The sequence below is a fragment of the Varanus komodoensis genome, unplaced genomic scaffold (assembly GCF_004798865.1).
Source record: "Varanus komodoensis strain SLA01 unplaced genomic scaffold, ASM479886v1 scaffold5, whole genome shotgun sequence".
NCBI lineage: Eukaryota > Metazoa > Chordata > Lepidosauria > Squamata > Varanidae > Varanus > Varanus komodoensis.
Genome location: NW_025336087.1, coordinates 677,616 through 701,312, shown reverse-complemented (window position 1 = coordinate 701,312; position 23,697 = coordinate 677,616). Strand labels below are relative to the sequence as shown.

At 44.5% G+C, this 23,697-nt stretch overlaps 1 protein-coding gene across 5 annotated transcripts in view; it reads right to left on the bottom strand.

Annotated features, from left to right (window-relative positions):
• Window positions 1-23,697, bottom strand: part of GHR (growth hormone receptor) — a 165,113-nt gene that overhangs the window by 15,384 nt on the left and 126,032 nt on the right. For all 5 annotated transcript variants that reach the window (XM_044446471.1, XM_044446468.1, XM_044446470.1 and 2 more), the window contains exons 3-4: window positions 5,858-5,987; window positions 2,111-2,277 (exon numbers count right to left, since the gene is read on the bottom strand). In XM_044446471.1, coding sequence (XP_044302406.1) covers window positions 2,111-2,277; window positions 5,858-5,987 — 297 coding nt within the window. The remainder of the gene's footprint in view (window positions 1-2,110; window positions 2,278-5,857; window positions 5,988-23,697) is intronic.

Genomic DNA, 23,697 nt, shown 5'->3' with positions numbered 1-23,697 from the left:
GACAGACCTAGTGATGGAGTGCCTCTCCCAGGAGTAACCTTGCTGCATACTACAAGAACCATCTGAGGCCCTCCTCCAAGTGCCTCTTTTGAGGGAGGTTCAGAGGAGGCAACAGGAGAGATGGAGCCTTCACTGTGGTGGCCCCCTGGTTGCAGGATGCTCTCCCTCGTGCCGTCTGGCTGGTACCACGCAGTCATCCTTTCAGCACCAGACAGACCTCTCTCTACTTGCAAACATCTGAAGGTTTGCATCGAGTCCTGGGATTTCATAGTATTGAGTATTAAAAATGTGTGTAGAGAGATATAAGCATAAAAAGAGAGCAGGAATGCAACAGTAATGTAAATTATATTATGTTATTAAAGTTCTTTTTTTTCAATTTAGTAAACTGCCTGTCTCTTCCACATTTGGGCAGTAAAGAGATTTAATAAATGAACATACCCTGATGGATAAGCATTCTGTGTTCATGTGAAGAGCCCTATATTTGTATAGGTGCATATACATAGGGACACTACCATGAAACCCTAGAGGATTCCCATGTTTGCTGTTGGAGCCAGCAGATGTGATATTCCCTTCCTTTAGTAAGTCTATGACTGGGGAGCAGGGGAGGCTTGGAATCATCAAAGCATCCCTGTTCTAAGTGTTTTCCAAGTATCTGCGACATGGGGGTACTCTACTCGAGAAATGTTTACCAATATTCCAGTTCCTACCTCCCTGGCAGGTTACACACTGCTCACTCCAGGCCATCCCACTCGCACCGTTTCAGCCACTGTATCTTGGATTTTCTTCAGGTCAGTTATATCAGGATCTTTTGCAGTTTCCCCCTGGTATGTATAGCAGTATGTGCTAACTGATGGTACTGTTCTGGGACCAGGTGGAGGAGTGGGCTGGGGCTCGGGCTGGGGAGGGGGAGTGGAAGCACCCCGTGGGCCTTTCTGAAGAGATGCTTTCCCACCTCCTCACTCCCGCTCCACAGCATCTCTGCCTGAGTTGCAAGTACAGTGCTGCTGCCATCCTTCCTCCCCTGTCCTTCAAGGGGTCTCCTTTGCCCCTTGGCTCAAGAAACGGCCAGCTGAAATGTATGTTGATTCAGAAATGAACCACTTTATCTTCATTGGCCTTACATGCAAGCAAAGCACACTGACTTTAACAGGGCTTCCTTGCAGGGAAGTCGGCACAGGAGAGGAGCTGCACTCGCTTGCTTCTAGGAAGAGAGGCCAGTCTTGCTGGCTGGTCCCTTGATGGTGGCAAGGGGGCCAGAGCCTCCCTCGCCTCTCCCCTTCTTCTCCATGCAGCAGGCAGAAGGCGCTTCTTTCCCCCCTCCTTTTTCCTTGCTTAAATCTCTGCTCGTTTGCTTATTTGCACTTATGCCAAGTTAAAGGATTTTTAAAGAACTCCCTGCACACATCCCCTTTCCAACTCCTCCCCTTTCTCCCGTAACAGCATTTGTGTGTGACACAAGTTCCCATTTCCAGCTGGGTTGCCTTCAGTAGCATGTGCCTCAACTGTGACTTTGATAAGAACTGGGAATGTGTTCCCACACAAACGGGAGGACTTTAGTACAGTTCAGCGCAAGGAGAGTCTTATTAAGTATTTTAACCTCCATCTCCACCCCATCTGTTGCTTTTGGTGCTGGGTCGGGGAGAGGATAAGCCTGGGCCATTCTGGCTCTGGTCTGTGCTAATCCAGGACTCCCAGGGGCACAGCTTTGGGTCTCCAACTGGGTCTCGAGGCGGGGAGAGAAGAAGTGACTGGAGCTGGGGGTCAGATTAGATGGCCCGGAAGACCCCTTCTGACTCACTCTGTTTCTATGGTTCTATGGTCAGGGCTGGGTCCGTGGATGTAGGCCGATTCTGGTCAGCATCCCAGCGTCTTTCTCTTCCTCTCCCTACCACTCAGTCCAGACGAGGAAATACTCACTGTAAGGCACGGTAACAGTGGAGGTTGCTGCCCCCACCTCTTGTTCCAAGCACAGGATGCACATGCGTCTCTGAATTTTGTGGCTTACGTGCATTGAGGTTGTGGGACAAAGGACTGCACCCTTTGTTTTCAATTTAGCGCATCACGTAAGAACCACAAATTGGTCTAAAAGAAGCAGAGCAGAGTAGCATACCTATGTCCTCCACCCGGAAACAATCGTCATCATAGGTCTGATTTCCGCTGACTAGCTTGATGCAATACGGGACCCAAATCGAGGTGTAGGAAGTGTTGAAGTAACAGCTGTTTTCACCGGCCGTGATGTAGTCAGGGCATTCTTTCCATTCTTTCCATTCACTCTGCCTAGAATAGGAAAATGAATATTACACGGACGCATGCAGGGGCATAGATCTATGCAATATCCCTAAGCAGGGGGCAGTTATGTTGGGTTTAGGGCTGAGTCAACTGAATTGATAAAGTAGACTTTCTGGCACCTTCCCTCCTACAGCAACCCCTCCAGCCTCCCAAAAATGCTACGTAGTCAGGAAACCCTGCTGAACAGGGTAGGTTGTGCTGCACTGAGGAGATCTAAAAATCAAGCATCAAGAACTTCCAAAAGCTGAGCCCTTCCTCTTGCCAAAAGCAGATTCTGAATCCAATCCCTGGAGAAAAAGCACAAGAAGCCTTATGACTTTTCCCCCCTAAACATGACTTGTATCCTCATATTATCACATGCAAAAATTTTTAGTTTGTGGGTAGTACCTTTCAGCCCTGTTATCTTGGATTACATTCTCAAACACAAGATTAAACAGTTGAAAGATATGCAAAGACAAAACCAAGCCCGATTTCCTTCTTTTGCAGAGAATGTTTCATTTTGTGTTGAGTGGCTCCTCCTTGTTTAGCATCTGTAGCTGTTAGCTGCTGTAAACAACTTCTCTCTTAACTGTTGGCAGCAGCCCACAGAGGCTGCAAAACACTGGAAGCTACACTACAGGGTATACAATCCAGGGCTGGCATTCATGGATGTGGCAGGAAAGCTGACTCACCATAGCCAGGGGGAACAGATAGCTAAGCAGGACATTTTCATGGAAACCTGGCTCCCCTTTTCGTCTTTTTTGAATAAAGGAAACAGATGCATCAACTTTCCCAAGGTGTTACATTCGAAGAATAAAAAAAGGATATCGGTGAACTACACACTCATGTGCACACGCACGCATGTGCATGCACAGACATGTTTTTCACATGGAAAAGAATGACTCGCTGTACTCTTTGGTTGCATTTTGTTAAATTTGTTAGAAAAATAATAATTAAAAATACAGGGAGATGTTAGAGAGGGTAGAACCACCACTTCTATACTTGGAATTTCTCTCTGGATTGGAAAGAAAGAATCTATTGAAATGTTAACCACTCTGAAGGCAGTGCCTAAACATTTTGTTTGTTTTAAACCCATGTGGCAACATGCCACAACAACAACAATCTACATGGCAGTCTTTCATGTGAGTCTTGTGCATCCTTTGGGAATAAAAATGCAAAAAAGTAAACATGAGCAAGATACAAGTATTCTGTTAAGATGCCAAGTTACCCATTGCAAGAATTTAAATCAGTTTGTTAGCTTATTTCAGCCTTCCTCACTCTGGTATCCCCACATGTCTCAGATTACAAGAGTTCTCATTCGCAACAAGAAAGTCATTTGCTGGCTGGCTGGGGATGATAGCAGCTGTATTATAATAGGAATTTGTGGCCACATCTGAGAGGCACGGGGGAGTGGGGGCAGTACTGCCATTAGGTTCAGTGAAGCAGATATTGATGGTAGCAAAGTTTTGAAGGAAAAACAATGGAGGATACAGCCTGCCAAATATTGCTGAGCTGGCCTTCTGCATGCAGGCGTGATAAACGATACTGTCTCATTGCCAGCTGCCAGCCCAGTCGCCTTTTGTACGCGGAACGGGAGAAGATGGCTCAGGCAGCAAACTGTCTTGGGAGAGCCCTGGCACCAAGTTGAGGAAGGCTTGCTTATGCGATTGCTAATTTAGTTCCCACCCTTGTTTTCCTGGTGCTGCCTTTGATGTCTTTTGGGCACCAAGTGAAGTCTGTCCTGCTCTCCCAAGTTTTCTCTTAGTTAAAAAGACAAAGATTGTATCTGGCTTGCTGACATGTTCTCCTGTTACTGTTTTTGATTGTGAACTGATTCTGGCTTGGTTATATAGTTAATTGCTGCTGCTTCTATTTGCTATTTGGCTTTGTTGTTTGAGGGCTTTTAGAAATTACTTTTAGGGAGCAAGTCTTTGCATGACTAAACAGGAAAAAAGTCCTACAAGGCCCAGCACAAACCAGCCAGCCACACTGGCTGGGAGATGCTGGGAGCTTTAAGACTTCTGTCTACACATGCATAGGACTGTATCCTTATATTATTTTACTTGAGTTTATGGGCACCTAATGAGAAGCAACAACTCACTGGAGAAGACCCTGATGCTGGGAACAACTGATGGCGAAAGGAGAAGGGCACGGCAGAGGATGAGGTGGCTGGATGGAGTCACTGGGGCAGTGAGTGTGGGCTTGGGTGGGCTCCCAGGGATGGTGGAGGACAGGAGAGCCTGGAGGAACATTGTCCATGGGGTCATGATTGGGCAGGCATGGCTTTACAACTAAACAAAACAAAACAATATGTATGGAGGATTCTAGCTCACTGCAAGTACTGAAACAAGGTGCAACTGACAGTCGAATCAACTTGGAACAGAGGTGGGTGGACACCATTTCATCTTTTGTCCAGGTGTCAACCTTGTGTGGCCTGATCTAGCAGGATCTTTCTTCCATCCTTACAAAGTCAGGCTGTATGTGGCTCCCATCACCATGTGACTGCAGAAACATTTCCCTGCGGCTGGAAAAGCAGGCAGGATGTTGTGAAATTGGCTCATCATCCAATCTCAACACTATGCATCATTTACCAATTTAACCAACCATTTTCAACCTGGAATGAACCTTAAGGGCCTCAATGTCATGCATACTTATGACTGGCATAGTAGGATTACTGCCCAATCCATTACCCAGTTCTTTTATAATAGGGGAAACAGATATGTGCCTGCTGCTCTAGAAATTTTTAATGCCAAGGTTGTTTCACAATTACTGTATGACATCCTATTATGGCCGGGGGCTATGGATTATTTCCTGGAACAGATTGAGTCCATGTTCCTTTGGAAAAACTTGGGCTTGCCTTGTTGTGTTCTTTATACTGCTCTATGCTGGAAGACATGCCAGCCTTTGGTAGAAAGCAGAGCGTGGCTGAGGTCCATCAAATTTTGGCTAAGAATCCATTACAACTCTGGGCAGGGTAACTTTCTCTTCCACCTACTTTCAGACTCTGACACTCTCAACAAGCTAACCATTATTGCAAAGAAAATTAGATCTATAGGTCTATCAGTGGATCTGTTATGCTCATTCTCCAAAGTGAAAGCATACTGAAGGATCTTAGATACTGAATTGCAAGACCTAAAGAGTGCAGCAAACATGTGTTCTCCTTGCAAATTGAGGTGATTTGAGTGATTTTCACATATGCTCCTTTACTGCCCATCTACACTGAATTACACATTAAGTATCTGGACTTGATTCTAACAAATATGAGGGGTAGTTCAGATTCTTGAAAAAAGTGACATAATTTGAAAGGTGCCATGGTAGAAGCGGAGGAGAAGGGAACATCTTTTTATCCCTTATAGTACAGTCTTGTAGTAAAGGAGCTAATTATGTCTGTATGATCTGGATATTATCAAATTTGTTTTCTGTATAATGCTGCCTTTTTATTATGCCAATAAAAGTTGTTGTTGTTATTGTTGACTGGCGCAGGCTATTATGTATGCAATCGGCCACCCACTTTCCTTATCTTTCTCTAGGCATTTGTTTCTGGGGCTGCAACACAGGGCAGACTTTCACTTCAGCTGTTTCTCTGTACCTTTTAGAATACAGCAGTTGTACAGTTCCTGGAGCTGTTAAGCGGGAGAAATCTCCGATACTCCAGTGACATGTAAATGTTTCCATTTCAGGTGATCTACACTTAATAATCTGTGGTTTTTCTGATGAAGCTGCAGGAAACAGGAGAAAAGAAAGAGAAAGGGAAGACTGAGCATATTTTCAAACAGATAGAATGCAGTATCTGACAGATTAATAGAACACTACAAATCTCAAAAGGGATTATATTTATGCAGTGTCATCCCAACGTATTGATGCCAGAAAGAGCCTCTTGTCATAAATACAAATGTTCTGTATATTACACCTGTCACCTTATTGATTGCAAAAGCTGCACAGGCTGAACATTGTATCTCCCACTCTATACTCAAACGTAATACATTTCTCTGCATCCTATTGCCTTTTTCCCTAGGGAAACTTTTGTTTTTGCCAGACCCATTCTGATTTTATTTGATTTATGCCCTATCTTTCCTCCAAATATATGGGACTTAAGTTTTCAGAAATATTCCTCTTTCACTAACTCCCTCCCCTAGCCTCCTTTTGACCCCCAGTTATAGTCTCTCCCCTCAATAACATCCATATTAAACACCCCAGAATTTCCCTCAGGACCATCTCCTGAGGTCATAGGCCAATTGACCGCAGGCCAATGGTTCCCTAGGGATAGTCACAGTTTTTCCACTTTCATTGGGTCTTCTTGCTCTCCATTTCTCCACACAGGACAATCTCTCCAACTTGCATTTCCTTATAGGTTCCTTCCCCCTCCCCTTCTCATTTAGCCCCTCCCTTAAAAGACACATCTGTTTTGGCCTCCACTGGCTAATCATACTGATGAGATCCTTAACATAGCATTATTAAGACATGAAGAAAAGATACACTTTTTTGAAAGGAAGGCAGTTGAAGGGGTGGTTTCTTGACATGGTCTGTTTTCTTATGAGAGAGAGAGAAAGAGAATGGACGCTTTTATTGTCTTTGTTATATATAGTTAATACATACAACAGGATCCCTGTATCCACTGTTTTGGTTACTGCAGTTTCACTTAACCAAGGTTGCCTATTGGCTTTCCACATGCACAGGGGTTAGGGGCACAAGACCCCCATGAAGGTGGAAAAACTGTGAATATCTCTAGGGAACTACTCACTCTTATGATGCCATACTCTTTGCCTTGGCACTAGCCAGACTTACTCACATGTGTTGTCTAGGAGTGGGCATGAAGACTCTAGAGAGATTACAGATTTTCTATGTTTGTGCGGTTCCTGTGCCCCTAACCACCACAAATACAGTGTTCTCTACTATTTCAAGGCATCCCCTGGGGAACCTATCCCTCATGGATATGGGGGTCCTGCATTAATTTATAAACACTAAGTCTTAAAGAGCAACTGCACTGAAGGATGCTTTGTTCTTTGCTACCTACAGCTAAAAACTCCCAGTTCTTTGTCCAAATCCAAGAAACTGGTCTGATAATCTAAAGACTGGAGAAAGATTTCAGGCTATTAGGGACAGTAAGTTCATTTTGTTATGCCTGACCCTCTACTAGTTGTGTCCCACAACTAGTTGTTTCTGCAGCAGGAGAACACAGAGCGCAATTAAATCATGTCATAAATTGTGTCATGCTAGATCAAACTGAGGAAGGCTGTGCTAGATACCATATATATCAGCATATAAGATGACCCCTGAAACCGGGAATGGGGGGTGCAAAAATCAAGGAGGTTCATCTTATACACCATGTGAACACTTTTCATCAGTGTAGGACCTCCATATCCATGAGGGATAGCTTCTAGCAGATGCCTGAAACTGCAGGACCTCTGTGAAAGTAGAAAAAGTGTGAATATCTCTAGAGAAAACCCACGAATATCTCTAGGGACTCTGTCTGGGGATGCTACCCTCTTTGTCTCAGTAGTGGCCAGCCTTACATGTTTTGTCTCTCAGTGGATGTGAAGCCTCTAGAGATATTCATGTTTTTTCTAGAGATAGCCATGGTTTTTACCTAGAGGTAGTGGCGGGTTTTTTGCTAGCGATATATTCAAATATACAGGCATACATGCAAGTTGCCTTATACGCCAGTATTTTGGTATTACCAAAGCAAAAGAAGGAGGAGCAGCCCAACTAAATGTCTTGCATAGTGCGGCCATTTAGGAATTCACCCAGGGAACAGGAAATTCATGTATAGCTACAAATTTAGAAAAAAAGATTATAATTTGAATTAAAATTCAGTATAGCTCAGTGTACGGTGTAAGAATGTAAGTTGTGCGCCCCTCTTCAGCCTGCTCTGGATGGGCAACTGCTCCCACACTTTAGTATCTTCAGACTGAAATTGGACAGGACAGTCCTTCAAACACAGAAGTATCTTCTGTAAAAGAGAGTAAGTGGCCACCCTGCGACTTGCAACATTCAGTTTTATCATATGCAATGGTCACAAGAAGATGATTCTAAGCCACTCTTTTTCCCTAGGTTAAAGACCTGGCTCTTTGGTTTATTCACTGATGCCTGTGTAAACCAGACACAATAATCCTGGGATTCAAGCTAGCTTTTCTAAAGTTGAAAACATTTATAAAATTGAAAAATTGGAAGCAGGGGAGACAACAAACAAAAGATCAACAAGATATTAAGCTAAGAATGTACGATTTGTCAGACACGATGGACTCCCTTTGGATGCGCACTGATCTTTGATTTACTCATCCATCATACCAGACAGGCTGAAATGGAAGGAGACACTGATGCCTAAGGGGTAGTTCATGAGGCAGGGATGACACCCTTTCAGTGTGTGGTTCAGCACACACTATGCAAAAGGCTTCTTCCCATTCAGACTGACTTCGTCTATGCCATGATAGTGACCTGAGGCATAATGACTTACGTTCTGCATTCCTAACCACCCTTTGGAGTTGGAAGAAAGCAGAAAACCAAATTTACAAAATGCAACCGGTACCAAATCTTAGGCTTCTTACTACTAGCTCTTTTACAGCGTAGCAATTCAGCACTCAGCCAAGAATTGATACTGTCATTGGACAAGACAAGAGGAAGCAAACGCAACCATTCTTTGATGAGCCATAATTGTGGGGATGTAGCAGCAAGGAAAGAAGGGAGCTGGCAAAAAGCAACACCACCTCCTTTGGGTGGGGAGGCTTCTGAAACCAACAGAGGCTCCATTTGGCTTGATAGTGGTGGGACCAGTGAGCTGACCAGAGTGGAAACTTTCGCCTTTGTTCTCACTCTTGTCTGCCTGGGATGCATAGAAGTGGGCCTCCAAAACAACTTCAGTGTTGTCATTGCTGATTACCCAACACACAACCCACCCATGGCTGGTGGCACCAGGTCTTCAGGTGGACAGAAGTCAGTCACTGGTTAATGAGGCTGGGATGGAACTATACCTGCATTTCAATTAATGGAATTTTACCTGCACTTTCCTCATTGCAAGAATATCCCATTGTAAACAGATTGATCTGTACTGTTAGTAAATTCTTCATGGATGCCTCACTTTTAGGTTTTATGCAACAACTGTAGTTGCAATACAGCTTGGATCCATTGGAGAGGTAGAGTGGGATTTGGCTCCCCCTTTCCCATGGCAGCGATCCTCTTAAAGTGGCTGTGAAATTGCTGCATCCGATGTGGTAACAGGGGGTTCACATTAGTCATCTCCACTGTGGTAAGTTCTTGGCCCTGTCAGTCACCCCCAGCATTCCTGGCCCAAGAAGGAGTCAGGCAGCAGATGGGCTGTTTAATGACAGGATTCACAGTCTATGGCCTCCACCAATCTTACTCAGGCTAAACCTTTCTGGCCAATTTTATGAACACAGCTAAGTGTGTGTGTAATTTTCCCCCTCCCCTTTGCTATCTAGACCCACATAGGCTCTGTATAACACAGATGCTTCTTCACTTTTATTACAAATGCTACAATCTGCTGTAGAATTTCTATGTAACCTGAAGGAGCGCTTACATCCATATATGCCCAGCCGCCCCTTGAGATCGGCGGGAGAGGCCCTTCTTCGGGAACCCTCCATGAAAGAAATTAGGAGGGTAGGTACTCGGAGGAGGGCTTTCTCTGCGGTGGTGCCCAATCTATGGAATGCGCTCCCCAGAGAGGTCCGCCTGGCACCGTCGCTATTTGTTTTTCGGCGCCAGGCGAAGACCTTTTTATTTAAGCGGCATTTTAACTGTTAATATTGGATTTTATCTGGCCAGGGCGGCTTATTTTATATTGTATTTTTGTATTTTTATCTAATGTTTATATTTTTAAATTTATTATTATAATTATTTTTAATTTATTATTGTAAGCCGCCCCGAGCTTCAGCGAATGGGGCGGCATAAAAATGTTTTAATAAATAAATAAATAATAAATAAATAACCTACACCTGGATATGCATCCATCTGGTTTGTTTTTATATTGCTTTGGATGAAATATATTATGAGATTCAACATAAGTGTAGCATTGCTTTAGCAGTTATCACTGATCTTTGCAAAAGGAAATTGGGCACAACTGTGATCAGATATCTTGAGTGTGGCTTGCACCTTGTAAAGTTAGGCAATCCAATGTCAATATTCCTAATAATAAATCTCCAGGGTCCTTTTAAAAGACTTGGAACCAGGCCCAACTCTTCCCAAAGAAGTACCTCCAGACGTGCACTTGAAGTCACAAACACCCATTGCAAATTTGTTTCCTAATGCTGCTGATTTTTCGCATCTAGAAAAATACAGCTCAGTCTTTTACAGTTTGTGTCAGAAGCACAATCCTAATGACACACAAAGTGATTCGATGCTGTGTGAATGCTGGAAACACCAGTTCAAGACCCCTTCCTTCCTTGGCACATTATTATGAAGGTTGAAAAGCCAGTCTGCTTTAGCCCTATTCGCTTTGGCTATTGAACTATTGAACTTGACTCCTCATCCAGCATTCTGACCATTACAACCCTTGATCTCATCTGGTTTTATCATTGACCCTGCACTGGCTCTCTGGTGGATAGCCAAGTTTTGATCTGCACCTAAAGCCAAGGTGTGGGTCAGGTTATTTCATCAGTAACAATACAATAAAGGCATTCACAAGGATCAAAGTGCTTCTGCATCCCGTATTGCTTCTCCACACTTGGATCTTCTTCCAAGTGCCCAGCAGGACTCTAAGATGACCTTGTTTGGGATGGCCTACAATGGACTGAGTTAAGCAAAATTTCTGAATAATAGAGGAAAGTGTAATAAAGGCCTGTATGCACCAGAGTTATAATATGGGTTCCTCAGTGGACTCTAGAAATTACAGACATGCGGTAGGCAGTACTGACAGCTCCTGTGTCCAGTAGGGCCATGTCTCCACTCTAGGTTTCAATTTAAAGGAGCTAGCCATAATGCTGAATCTATGGGGGTTCAGCAGATGAATAGCCCCTTAAACCCTTAGACTAATACTCAGTCGATACACTGCCCCACTGACACGGGAGCCACCAGCCTCCACTGGTAGGGATTTCTATATGGGAAAATGTCAACTGGATACCAGTTTCAGAAGCTCCAGCCCAGAGTCCTGGCCCATTCTCTTTCCTGCAACCATTGACAGTTTGGTGGTTTTCTGGCTTCTGTTTAGTTGACATGGCTTTCCCAAGGCATAGTTACTGGCAGTAAGAGCTTTAACCTAACCTATTCTGATATATTTGGCCCTAATCCTTTTGCCTTTGGTCCTGCACACCACTGGAATATAGCTCCTCCCACCCCAATGAGAATTTCTCTGAAATGGAATTGGACACTTGGAGTGAAAGAATTCAGCTCTCCTGCATTCATGGCTATCAAATTTACTAGCATTCTAGTGATGACCTATTTGGTTAAACAATAAACATTCATTTATACATTGAGAGGTTTTAGCAGGTTGCTGTTTTATCAACAGCTCTTGGGTGGGGAAGTGTTAAAAAAGTTGCAATTACCTCTACAAAATACAGCAATAAACTAAGCACACAGCTTTTCCGGGACTTCTCTGGGATACTGCCATTTACAAATTAAGGCAGTGAGAAAATGTCCTTGGGGAGTGTTTGCTGATGTAGCCATTGTGATTCTAAGAGCGGGACCCAAACAAACACACATGGAGACTGTGTTTTGTTTTATTATGACCATGGATTTTAGCTACAGTCTGAACTCTGTTCAAGCTTCAGGACAGCTGGTGCCAATTCAGTAGCACCAAGTAATTGCACTGTTCCCAGACATAATTCAGGAGGCAAGTGTGTCACCTTCTTCCTTGAGGTTATCTTGCAATCAACACAGTGTTCTTTTCCACTCTTTCGCTGTTACGACATAGCCACTTTTAATATAATAACATAAAACCGTGACACTGCAGATGGATGAAACCAGTCAATAAGCCAAGCATGTGTGAGTCATCAAGCCAAACGGAGCTCATCAGCCATGCACACAAGCTCAGTGGGCTTTTGAGAAACCCATGTTTTCCCTGCCTGCTGAGGTCTTGCAGGCCATCATACACAAATGCATAGCTAGCAGGCTGCATTTGGCTGGATGGATCTGAAGTAAGGTAAGTCTCTTACACACCAGTATTGCAGTACTGCATTTGACAGCAGGTGTGCCATAAGTAATAGAGTCCTAAGGGTTTTGATGTGATGAATGATCACAAAAGGTCCCAGCCCTATCTGCCCTTACAGACATCTCAGTGCCAGCTCCATGAGTTTGAAGGCCCTTGGTGTCGGAGCCGAGTCTCAGGAAGTCAGTGTCCTTGGCTGGAGCACCAGGACCAGGGGTGACGATGAAGGTCTTGGCATGGTACAGGAGGCCAGAGGCAAAGGTGAAGTCAGAGTCAGGTACCATTAAGACATGGATGGAGACAAAGAGAAAGGAGGGAACAAGTGAGGATAAGATGCCAGGCAAGGTCTGCCACATCCAGAGGCAAAGGTAGAACCAGGACCAGGAATTTCAGATACCAAGTAAGGTATGGCAAGTCCAGAAGAAAAGTCTGAGCCAGGAGCAGGCAAAGGCCAGGCACTGACAAGGCATGGCGGGAACAGTGGCAAAGGCAAAGCCAGGAGCAGACAAGGATCAAATTCCCAGCAAAGTGTAGCAGGACTGATGATGAAGACAAAGATCATGATCATGATTCTGGTCTGGCATAGTTTGGCCAGACCAGAATCAGAAATGGGTAGGACTCAAGGCATTGTTGGGAACCAGCAAGGCTAGAAACATTATTACAACTCAGTGCAGCTGCCACAAAGACTCAAACTGCTGTGGCAAATCTGAATAGCTCAGGAAAGCCTTTCACAATGCTCCCAGTTCTGCTGCATGATCACAGAGGCGCCAATCCTTGCATGTACCTACATGTCTGATCTTGATCTTCCAAGCACTTGCATGGTGAAGCATCTTGCCTTTTGCAAGGACACCACCAGAGGGAGCTGTGTTGTTTTTGCAGATCCTAACACTAGGGCAAGCCGCTCTCTGCTTCAGCAAGTCTCCCTTCTCGCCCCAGGGTTGCCATCTGCTCTTGCTCTCATCCTTTCTTATCATTGCAAGCACTTGCTTGCTTGACGGTCAGGAAGAAGCCAGTAAGTACAGAAGCCAGTAAGTTCTGTACTGCTCTGCCTTCTCACTAGTAGCACCATCCTGGCCAGGACAAGGAGCAGGGGAGCAAGCAGGCTGCAGAAATCAAGAGGAGGAAGAACAACTCCAGGATCTGCTGGGGTGCGGGCTCTTGGCTGGTGCCCAACCATGCCAGTCCTTGATGCACCCTTGAGATGGGTGTTCTGAAACGGAAGCCCAAACGTACAATGCAAAGGTGTACAGGTCCATCAGAGTTTTGCCAGTCCACAAAGGGGTCCTCAGCAGCAACCATCCTACCAGCGTCCTCAGACTTCTGCTACGTTCATGGCTGCTGAGCTATTTTCCAGATCACCCTGCAGGAAAGCCATAGTGCCTATGATCACCTACTTTGTTCTTAATTTCAGAGTTCTCCTATTAAATCAAAGGAGACTACCGTAAAGTATGCGTGCTTTTCCAAAGGACCCTGAGATGGCTTTGTTTGTTTAGTACCACTGCAATACTGGAAAGTCAACTGCTGTGTAGCTTTGCCTGTTGCTCTCAATATATACAGTGCTTGTTGTGGGCAGAACTGGCTCCAGGCCTGAAGGTGCTCTCAGCACAGTCTCTCCAATGGGTCCCTTCCTCCCAGAGGCACTATTCTTGTGAGCAGTGCTGGCAGCCATTTTATTTTCCCACAACATCTAGATGTAGCATTGCAGCAGGGCACTGTGGAAAATTTAAACTGCAAAACCCAGTAGGGTTCCTCAGTTTAAATTTCCCCACAATGCCCTTCAGTCACACTATGTTAGATCATTCTGGGAATGTGGCTGACAGGCAACTTTTTTCTCCTAAAGGGGGACCAGGGCAGGTATTGGTGGTTGGCCCTTCTGGGGTGTTTTGACCTCATCAGCTGACCAAGCAAGCCAGATGGTGACACCAGGCCTAGTCTTTTTGTTCTAACTCTATAAAGCCATCTTCCCCTACATGGTACCTTGCAGTTGTGTTAGACTACTACTCCTATTGGCCATGCTGTCTCAGAATAAGAGGCCCTGTAGTTCAACACATCCAGAGGGGATGAGGCTGGTGAAGGGCATCATGCCAATTGATGCCATGCAGCAACATCATCATAGAGGCCCTCAAAATTGCCTGGGAGTGCACTTTTTGTGATACACGTTACCTTTTCTATTTGCTTTCCTGGGGTTATCTGCTGTGTGGGGCAGTTCTCAGGGATGGGATAGCAATGAAAGGAAATGAAGAAATTCATTTTTTATAGGACAGTTTCAAGGCCCTTAGGGTTCTCCCCATTTCTAGTCATACTCCAGTTGATCAATTTCCTTCTTCAAAGTGACACCAGAACTGACCTCAATAGCCCAGATGAGGTGTGACCGGTACAGAATACAGTGGAACAAGTCCCTCTCATGACATATTCAGTCTTGATGTGTTTATCATGAGTTCAGACTGAATCTCCCCAGCTGAAGTGTGTGGAATGGCAGGGTAAGCCCTACAGAACGCACAGTGGAATATATTCTTGCAGGTCTGTGCTGCATTAGAGGCGATATGCATTAACCCCCCTTCCCCACAGCTCCCAGTTTGAAATATTTCAGAAGATCTGGGGAAGAGGCTGAAGTCTGAGGAATGGCAGCTCTAGCAGTTTGCAGCGACAACATACTTAAAAGGCACTCCAAGGTATCAAAGAGGAATAGCAGATGGTACCTTGTACTTCCCTGGATTGGACTACTTAATGTCAGTTCATTTTGGGAGCAACCCTGCATAATGAGCTGGGACATGATGGGCCTTTTTTCAGCTTAAAATTTCATAGGATCATAACTCAACTTTACATAACTAATCAAAACAGGCAGCAAGGGAACTTGGACTTTTCATATGTAGAGTTATGGTGAGGTTTGTTAGGTTGGGAAAACTGTTCCAAGGTTTAAACTTAAGATTAAAACACTCAAGAAGAGAACAAAGCTTCCTTTCAGGGGATAGAGCCTTCATACATTCTTATGATTGATTCCTAGACTAATTAGCACCAACATTTAAGAGAAAGTGGCACGATGTTTCCCTTCTTCTGTTTATTCATTTTATTTTAAAATATTTTAGGCTGCCTTTATGGGTAGAAACCCATTAAGCTGGCTTATATATTAAAAGAACAATACAAAACAGAACAATATGAACCAGTCTTTCTTTAAAACCACACAAAACCTAAAGTTCTCTGGATTACATACAAATTTAATGATAAAATGCAAGATACCAATAAAACAGGATAATATGAGCAGCAGCAAATACTAAAGTGAAACCAGCCACAGGAATAGAACAGTGCAAAGATCTAAAAGCACTAAAAACAGTTCCACAAATGCCTGGGAAAACGAAAAGGTCTTCACCTTTTGCTGAATAATCATGGTACAAATAGTTGCTATTTGTTTACACAAAAAAAAAAATTCAGGCTGGTTTGCAATAAAATATTATTTCCAACAAATTTTACCTGCCTACTCATACCCCAAATGAGTCACCCCAAACAGAACAGTTACTGTGAACAAAACTGAAACTACATTTTTTCCTCCATAAATCCAGGCCACACAAGCAAAGACATGAGGTTGTTCAATGCTGCTTATCAGTACAGCACACATGTGTATGATTGGAAAAAAAAATTCTTGTGAAGCAAGGAAAACTAACAGCAGATTCCAGTGATTTCCTAGCTGATGCCTTATTAAGAGTCCTTCAAATAATCATGCCTTCTGATACTGCAAACTAAAGATCAGCAGCTGCACATTTATTTATCATTATATTAAGTCCTGGAGTTAAGCACCACTGGCAGCCAAAGCAGCAGAACATTTGTGTTTGGCTCCCAAATGAACAGACAAACAAAACTGCATTTGGTGTGAAAGCCTTGAGTGGTGAATGAATGCTATTAAGCGTTAGTCAGGACTTTCATCAGCACCGCCATGTGCCAGCCGCCCGGGTTGGAGTGGCTCAGAATAGGAAAAATGGTGCTGTTTCAGTTTGGTCTCCAAGTTTTTCCTGAATGGAGGAGGATGCCGCAGAACAAATGGCATCGCCAGAAGGTATTCATGGTTTAGGCCAGGACTGGGGCACTTGTGGCTCACCAGAGGAGGCCTACACGTTGTACAGCTCCTGTCACCTGTCAGTAATGGCTAGGCTGGCTAGGGCTGGTGGAAGTTGCTGGCCAAAGTCTCTGGAAGGTACTCAGTGCCCACCCATGGTTTAGGGGAATGACCACACCTTGGTGGCAAAAGGACAGGTGTTGCACATAGAGCCCTCGGATCCAATCCCCAGCACTTCTAGTTAAAAGGATCAAGGAACAAGCGATGGGAGAGACCTCTGCCTTGGAGGCCTTGCAGACCCACTGCTGATCACAGTAGGCAATACTGGGCTACCTCAGGGGCCCGTGGGCACATTTGGGAATTTGAGGACCTGTGGCAAAGGCAAAATGACTCCCGTGGATGGTGTGGCTGGTCACAAAATGGCTACTCCGGGGGCCTGGCTTGTCAAGAGGTGGAAGGAGAGAATTGGCGAGCCTAGAGTATGGAAGGGTGGGGGGGATGGGAAGAGTTGCTTCCTGGCATGCCCAAACTTCTCCTGTCCACACAGATCTTTCCCCTCTGCTTTCTGCACCTCTCCCCACTCCATCCCCAGGCTCTTGCCTTGCATTTTATTTCCCCAATCCTTGTCCTCATTACTTTTCTCCCTTCCCCATCCCTGATGATCTTTCCCTTCCTAGCCCCTAACCTTGCTCTTTCGCTTCCACTCTCCCCCTTATCTTGCTGTTTCTCTCCACTCCTAACTTCTAGCTTCACTATTTCTGCCCTGTGCCTTTACCTGGGTTTATCCTTCCTCTCAGCTTCTAGCTCTCTTCTTTCTCTCCCTTTGTCTTACTTTCTCTTCCTGCCTGCTGGACAGCTGATGGGTGGCAGGTTCAAGAACAGGGAAGAGAACCTGATGGCCTAATTTTTTCTCATGAAAAAAAGAAAAAAGGTCATCTCAATGGGGACAGTCTGGACTAGAGGGATGAGTAGCCTGATTTATACTATGTACATTTTTGGCCTAATGCAAGGCAGCTTCTTATGGGCAGTCAAGTCTCCAACAAAACAGCAATCTGATGATGGGGGAAAATAGGAAAGATACGCTACTGTTCTGTTTCCACTGCAGGATGCTGTACTTTAGAAGCCCAAAGGGACAGTATACTGTACTTTACAAGCTCTGGTCCACTCCCAGAGATGTTTATGTAGAGATTACTTTGCATTATTTCCTAGCAATCCATTTCCCCGCTCTTTTAAATTTCAGCTTAACTACTACAGTTTTGTATAGGAAAAGGATTTCAACAGACTTCTTTGAAATGCATCAGCTCAATTGATACTATAGGATAGGAGGGATGGGGCGTGTCTTTACATCGGAACCTATAAAGCTACCTATTCCTACACCATGACTCATTAAATTATAACTTAAACCTTTCTCCTTGAAGAGGAGTTGACAGTATAAGCCCCACAGCTCTCATGTCTCATTTTCCCTCACAGAATGGTACAATGGAATATTTATTCATCCTTAAGTTAATTTCCTGGAACTGGGGAGCTTGTAGGACACCATGATTTTAGGAAGAAGATTAACTGTCCTGCTTGTCAATAATATTAAGCTATCTGATACAGTTCTGTACTATTATCTGATGTCTTCCCTGGTTGCAAAGAGGGAGAATTATAGGAGTAGGAGGCCTGTTATTATCATTCACCTGGAAAAGAAATACACGGAATACCTACAATTTAGCAATACAGTTAGAAATGTGACATGAGGAAGATATACCTGGGCTGATGCAAGGATATGTATGGTGTAGTGACCACAGGACTGGGACTTGGGAGATCTGGGCTCTAGCCCCACTTATATATAGAGGCAACTGAATGGCCTTGGGTCAATTACAGACTCGCAGCCCAGCCCATCTCACAAGGTTGTTGCCGTGGAGATAAGACTGAGAGCAGGAAGAAGAGAATTATGGAAGCCACCATGAGTTTGTTATAAGTAAAAAGGCAGAATAAAAAACTATGTATTCTGCCTTTAAAAATATAAAACTATGTCCATATGTGCCTGCCCGCCCCTTGAGATCAGTGGGAGAGGCCCTTCTCCGGGAGCCCTCCGTGAAGGAAATTAGGAGGGTAGGTACTCGGAGGAGGGCTTCCTCTGCAGTGACGCCCAATCTATGGAATGCGCTCCCCAGAGAGGTCCGCCTGGCGCCGTCGTTATTTGTTTTTTGACGCCAGGCGAAGACCTTTTTATTTAAACACCATTTTAATTGTTAATATTATTTATTTATTTTATTTTTATGGCCAGGACATCTCCAATTATATTATATTGTTTTATATTGTTATTTATTTATTGTTGTAAGCCGCCCCGAGGCTTCGGCGAATGGGGCGGCATAGAAGTTTTCTAAATAAATAAATAAAAAATAAAACTAATAAATAAATGTGTTGGCGATGTGGGAACTCAAAGACAAGAAAATTCCCATTTGACACTTTATAGTGTAACATTCCTGCCATGTATTTGTAGCAAGATCTTGAGGGGAGGACCTTCTCTAAGTGCCACCACCACCAATACCATGTGAGGGGCGGGGGGGCAGATGAGAGGAGGCGTTCCCGGTGGCTGCTCCTGAGTTTCAGCCCTCCCTGCTAAGGAAAGCCAAGTTGGCCCCCTCTCTACTGCTCTTCTTTTGCCAGCAAAGGCATTTTATTCACGCAGGCCTTTGTCCTATACCTTGGTCTGTAGGAGTTGGACATTTTTATTCTTCTCCTGTTGCATTTTTCATGGATTTGTTTTATGATTGCTTTAACCAAGTTGTTAAGTAGTATTTTAAATATTTGTTCTTCTTCTTGATCACTGCTTTGAGTGCTGCCATTTCTTGGTAGAAGGGAGGACATGGAGTAAATCCAATACATAACTAAATTTTCTAAGCTGTCCTGTAAAGACTTTGCCCTGAAAGGCAGGGCACAGCTACTTTTATGGATGGATGGATAGATGGATGGACGGACAGACAGATGAAAGCATGTTCACTTGACAAACTGGAAGGAATGCAGAAACACCCCGGAACTATTTGGTATCAATGGAAGCTTTTTTCCCAATAAATATTTCAGTGCCAGGAAAGGGTCCATTGGAGTCGCAGCTAGAGAAGGGGATGGTTAAACATCTTTCCCTGTACTGTGCGATTCGCACTGGGCCATGGGGCAGAGGATGCACCGTAACTGCATGTGTGTGAGCTTAAACCACAGCCCTCGCAGCTCACTACGTGTTCATTCTAATTGGCAGTCAGGATCTAAGCAGCATTTGTAGACAATATGCATATACCATCCATGCATATACTATGGTATCTTGTTTGTCTCTTGACCAGTTAAAACGATATTGTTTTTGAAGCTTATGTGTTTGTCTGGGGACTGTTTTAACTTGTATAGGAAAATATAGTTGAATTGATGTGGCAAAATTGCCAACCAACCGACCAATCTCAACCAGAGGGGATATCAGCTGGAGCGGAACGTGGAAGGCATGTGAAAAACAGATGATGGTGGGAATGATGATGAATATTTATATGCCACTTTATTTGCTAAAAAGCCACAAAACAGTAGATGAGTTAAAATAATGAAACAATAGGAAACAAGGACATTAAAATGGCAAGAATTAGCACTCCATTGCAAGTTTAGCCAGAATGAGGGCCCACACCTCCCAGCATGTCCAAACCAACACAGAAATTTTTCCTGCCCACAACTGCACAGATTGCATCCTAAAAGAGCTACACAAGAAGTGCCTTCACATCTTTTCTAAAAGCTGAGACAGTGGACAGAACTGAGACAGCAAGTTCTCGGAGGGCATCACAATTTGGGAGCACCGCAGCAGACCAAGGAGCCTCTGTGACATTCCTGCTCTCCAAAGGGTTCTTCTGCAGATCTGAATCCCTGGGCAGCTTCCTAATAAGTGCATCAGTCCCTTAGATGGCCAGCTCCTAAGCTGTTCATTTACTCATGCGATCCTATTTAACTGACTACACTCAGACGGCTGCATGTCCTGACTGTAGTTGTTATCGGTGGGGCAGTAAAAAAGCATACTGCAAGGTTTCCCTTGGGGAGGAAGCTAAAGGATAGAAGAAGGATGCAGAAGGGGATTGTAAAACCGTCAGGTACAGCCAGTTTATCAAGCAACTGGCCCTTCCGTGATGAAAGTTTTTTTGTCAGTGTTCAGGGACTTCGACTGTTTAGTTAACTGAGCAACTGAACATAGATCGGGTGGTGGCGGGACAACTCCAAGCACTCTTGGATGAAACTGATTATCTGGACCCATTTCAGTCCGCCTTCAGACCCTGGTATGGTACTGAATCTGCCTTGGGCGCCTTGTACGATAACCTGTGCAGGGAGAGAGACAGGGGGAGTGCGTCCCTGTTGGTTCTCCTGGACCTCTCAGCGGCTTTCAATACCATCAACCATGGTATCCTTCTAGATAGGCTAGCGGGATTGGGGGTTGGGGGCACTGCTTTGCAGTGGTTCTGCTCCTATCTCAATGGCCGATTTCAGAAGGTGGTGTTGGGGGACTATGGCTCTGTGCCATGGCAGCTATGCCATGGAGTTCCGCAGGGGTCCATTTTGTCCCCCTTGCTATTTAATATCTACATGAAACCTCTGGGAGAGGTCATTAGGAGGTGTGGGCTGTGGAATCATCAGTACGCTGATGATACCCAGCTCTACCTCTCTTTCTCAACTGATCCAGGTGAGGCAGTGGCTGTATTGAATTGGTGCCTGGCCAAGGTAATGGGCTGGATGAGGGCCAACAAACTGAAGCTCAATCCAGACAAGACGGAGGTCCTGTTGGTGGGTGGTTCGGACTCTGGGGTGGGGGACCTAGACCTTGTCCTGAATGGGGTAGCACTCCCTCTGAAGGACAGGGTCCGCAGGTTGGGGGTGCTCCTCCACCCGAAGCTGACCTTGGAAGCTCAAGTTTCGGCTGTGGCGAGGAGCGCTTTCCATCAGCTTTGGCTGATCCATCAGCTGCGTCCCTACCTGGAGGACGATTGCCTGGTGACAGTGATGCATGCATTGGTCACTTCCCGATTAGACTTTTGCAATGCGCTTTACGTGGGGCTGCCCCTGAAGACGGTCCAGATACTTCAATTGGTGCAAAACAGAGCTGCCAGGTTGCTGACGGGGACTGGGTGTTGTGCTCATATAACCCCAGTCCTTCATCAGCTTCACTGGCTCCCCATTGAAGTCCGGGCCCAATTCAAGGTGCTGGTGCTTACCTATAAAGCCCTAAATGGCTTGGGACCTGGGTACCTGAAGGAATGCCTCCGTCCATACTTGCCCTCCCGCCCTCTAAGATCGGCGGCAGAGGCCCTTCTCCGGGAATCCTCCATGAAGGAAATTAGATGGGTGAGTACCCGGAGGAGGGCCTTCTCTGCGGTGGCGCCCCATCTGTGGAATGCACTCCCCAGAGAGGTCCGCCTGGCGCCATCATTATTTGCTTTTTGGCACCAGGCCAAGACCTTTTTATTTAAATGTTATTTTAATTGATGGTTAAATTATTTATTACTTTTATCTAACTCTGGGGTGTTTCCAATTCTGTATATTTTTGTATATTGTTATTTATTTGATTGGAAGCCGCCCCGAGGCTTATGTGAATGGGGCGGCATACAAGCACTCCAAATAAATAAATAAATAAATAAATAAATAAATAAATAAATAAATAAATCATTCTGAACCAGTAGCTCAGCCAAACAGTCTCTGGGGCTTTGTGATGCAAGGACAACATTACAGAGATTAACAAACAAGCTGAATTATGGAATTATGGAATCTATGGAATGCGCTCCCCAGAGAGGTCCGCCTGGCGCCATAGTTATTTGTTTTTCAGCACCAGGCAAAGACCTTTTTATTCAAATGTCATTTTAACTGTTAATAGTATTTATTTATTTTATTCTTTGGCCAGAGCGACTTAATTTATACTGTTAATTTATATTATTTTAACGAAGTTTATTTATGTTTGTGAGCCGCCCCGAGGCTTCGGCAAATGGGGCGGCATAGAAATTTCCTAAATAAATAAATAAAATAAATAAATTATTTGACTTTGCAACGGCGTGCCTGCTTTCCCATTAGATCAAGTTTTGGGCCAATGTGCTTGCTTTAGTTATCATTTTCTCAGGGCAGCTCAGGAGATTATGGAGCAAACCAAATGGTTTCTGGAGCAACAAAATATCTGGGACATTGAAGTTTAAAAAAGTACATAGACCCTGAACTGTTCAGGGTGTACTCTAGAGAGAACCGGTGTGGTGTAGTGGTGAGGGTCCTATAGTGGGTGCTCATTGGGCCAGTCCCTGGCTCTCTGATGAAGCCGCTCCACGGAGCTGTGTGAGAATACAACAGGGAGGCAGATTATATCAACTGCCTCAGATTCTTTGCCAAAAAGGGGTGGGTGGGTGGGATTACACTGACTGACATTCTGCAAACTGCAAGCATCATGTGTTCATTGGTATCCAGCCACCATTAAAACAGAAATGCTGGTAGAATGGAAGCTTCTGATGGTATGAATTCCTATCCCCCCTCCCCCCCTTAGCTTCTTGCCTCCCCATAAAATTGCCCTGCAGAATGACCCTCTGAAGCAGATTCAAGAGGTAAGTGGGAGAAGAGCAAGGGAAGCCTACACAGGAAAGTTGCACTGCATGCATGGAAGACTGTTTTCATGACATTTGGGTAGATGTGCTGTTATCACCTTCTATTTCTATCCAGTCTTTATATCTCCCCATATGTCCAGTTGCCTTCTTTATCCTTAATCTCTCTTGCTAGATAAGGCACATAAACAAAACAAAACTTTGCCTAAGCTTTTGTGCATATTTCATTTATTTATAGCCCTGTCCCAGAAGCAATTACCCAGAAAAGCCCGACATCCACTGGAATGGCTCCCAAACGGAGCATGTATAGGGCTGTAGCCTTTAATTAGCTCTTACACCAACCTTTCTGAGAAAATATATGGTCTCCCTAGTTCAGTGCTAAACAGGATTATTTTCTTCTAAGATTGTCTTAGAGAAAGTATTTAAGAATTCGATAGCCAGAAAATTCCACCAGATTGCTGTGGATTCGAATTCCAAACAGCCAAATATCTGCTTTCATGAACAAACCTTGATCTGTTCTGTTCTATTCTTTTCTTTTCTTCACGGTCAGGGGATCCAGTTCTAACTTTCTCTGCCTTGAAAAGTATCATTTTGCTCAACAAAAATGAACCCAGTGAAAGAGTTCTGCCTTCCGTTTCATGCTTTAGGGATCAAAAGGGCAACAGCAGTCACAAGCTACAGACGAACAAGAAACATGAAGCTGAAAG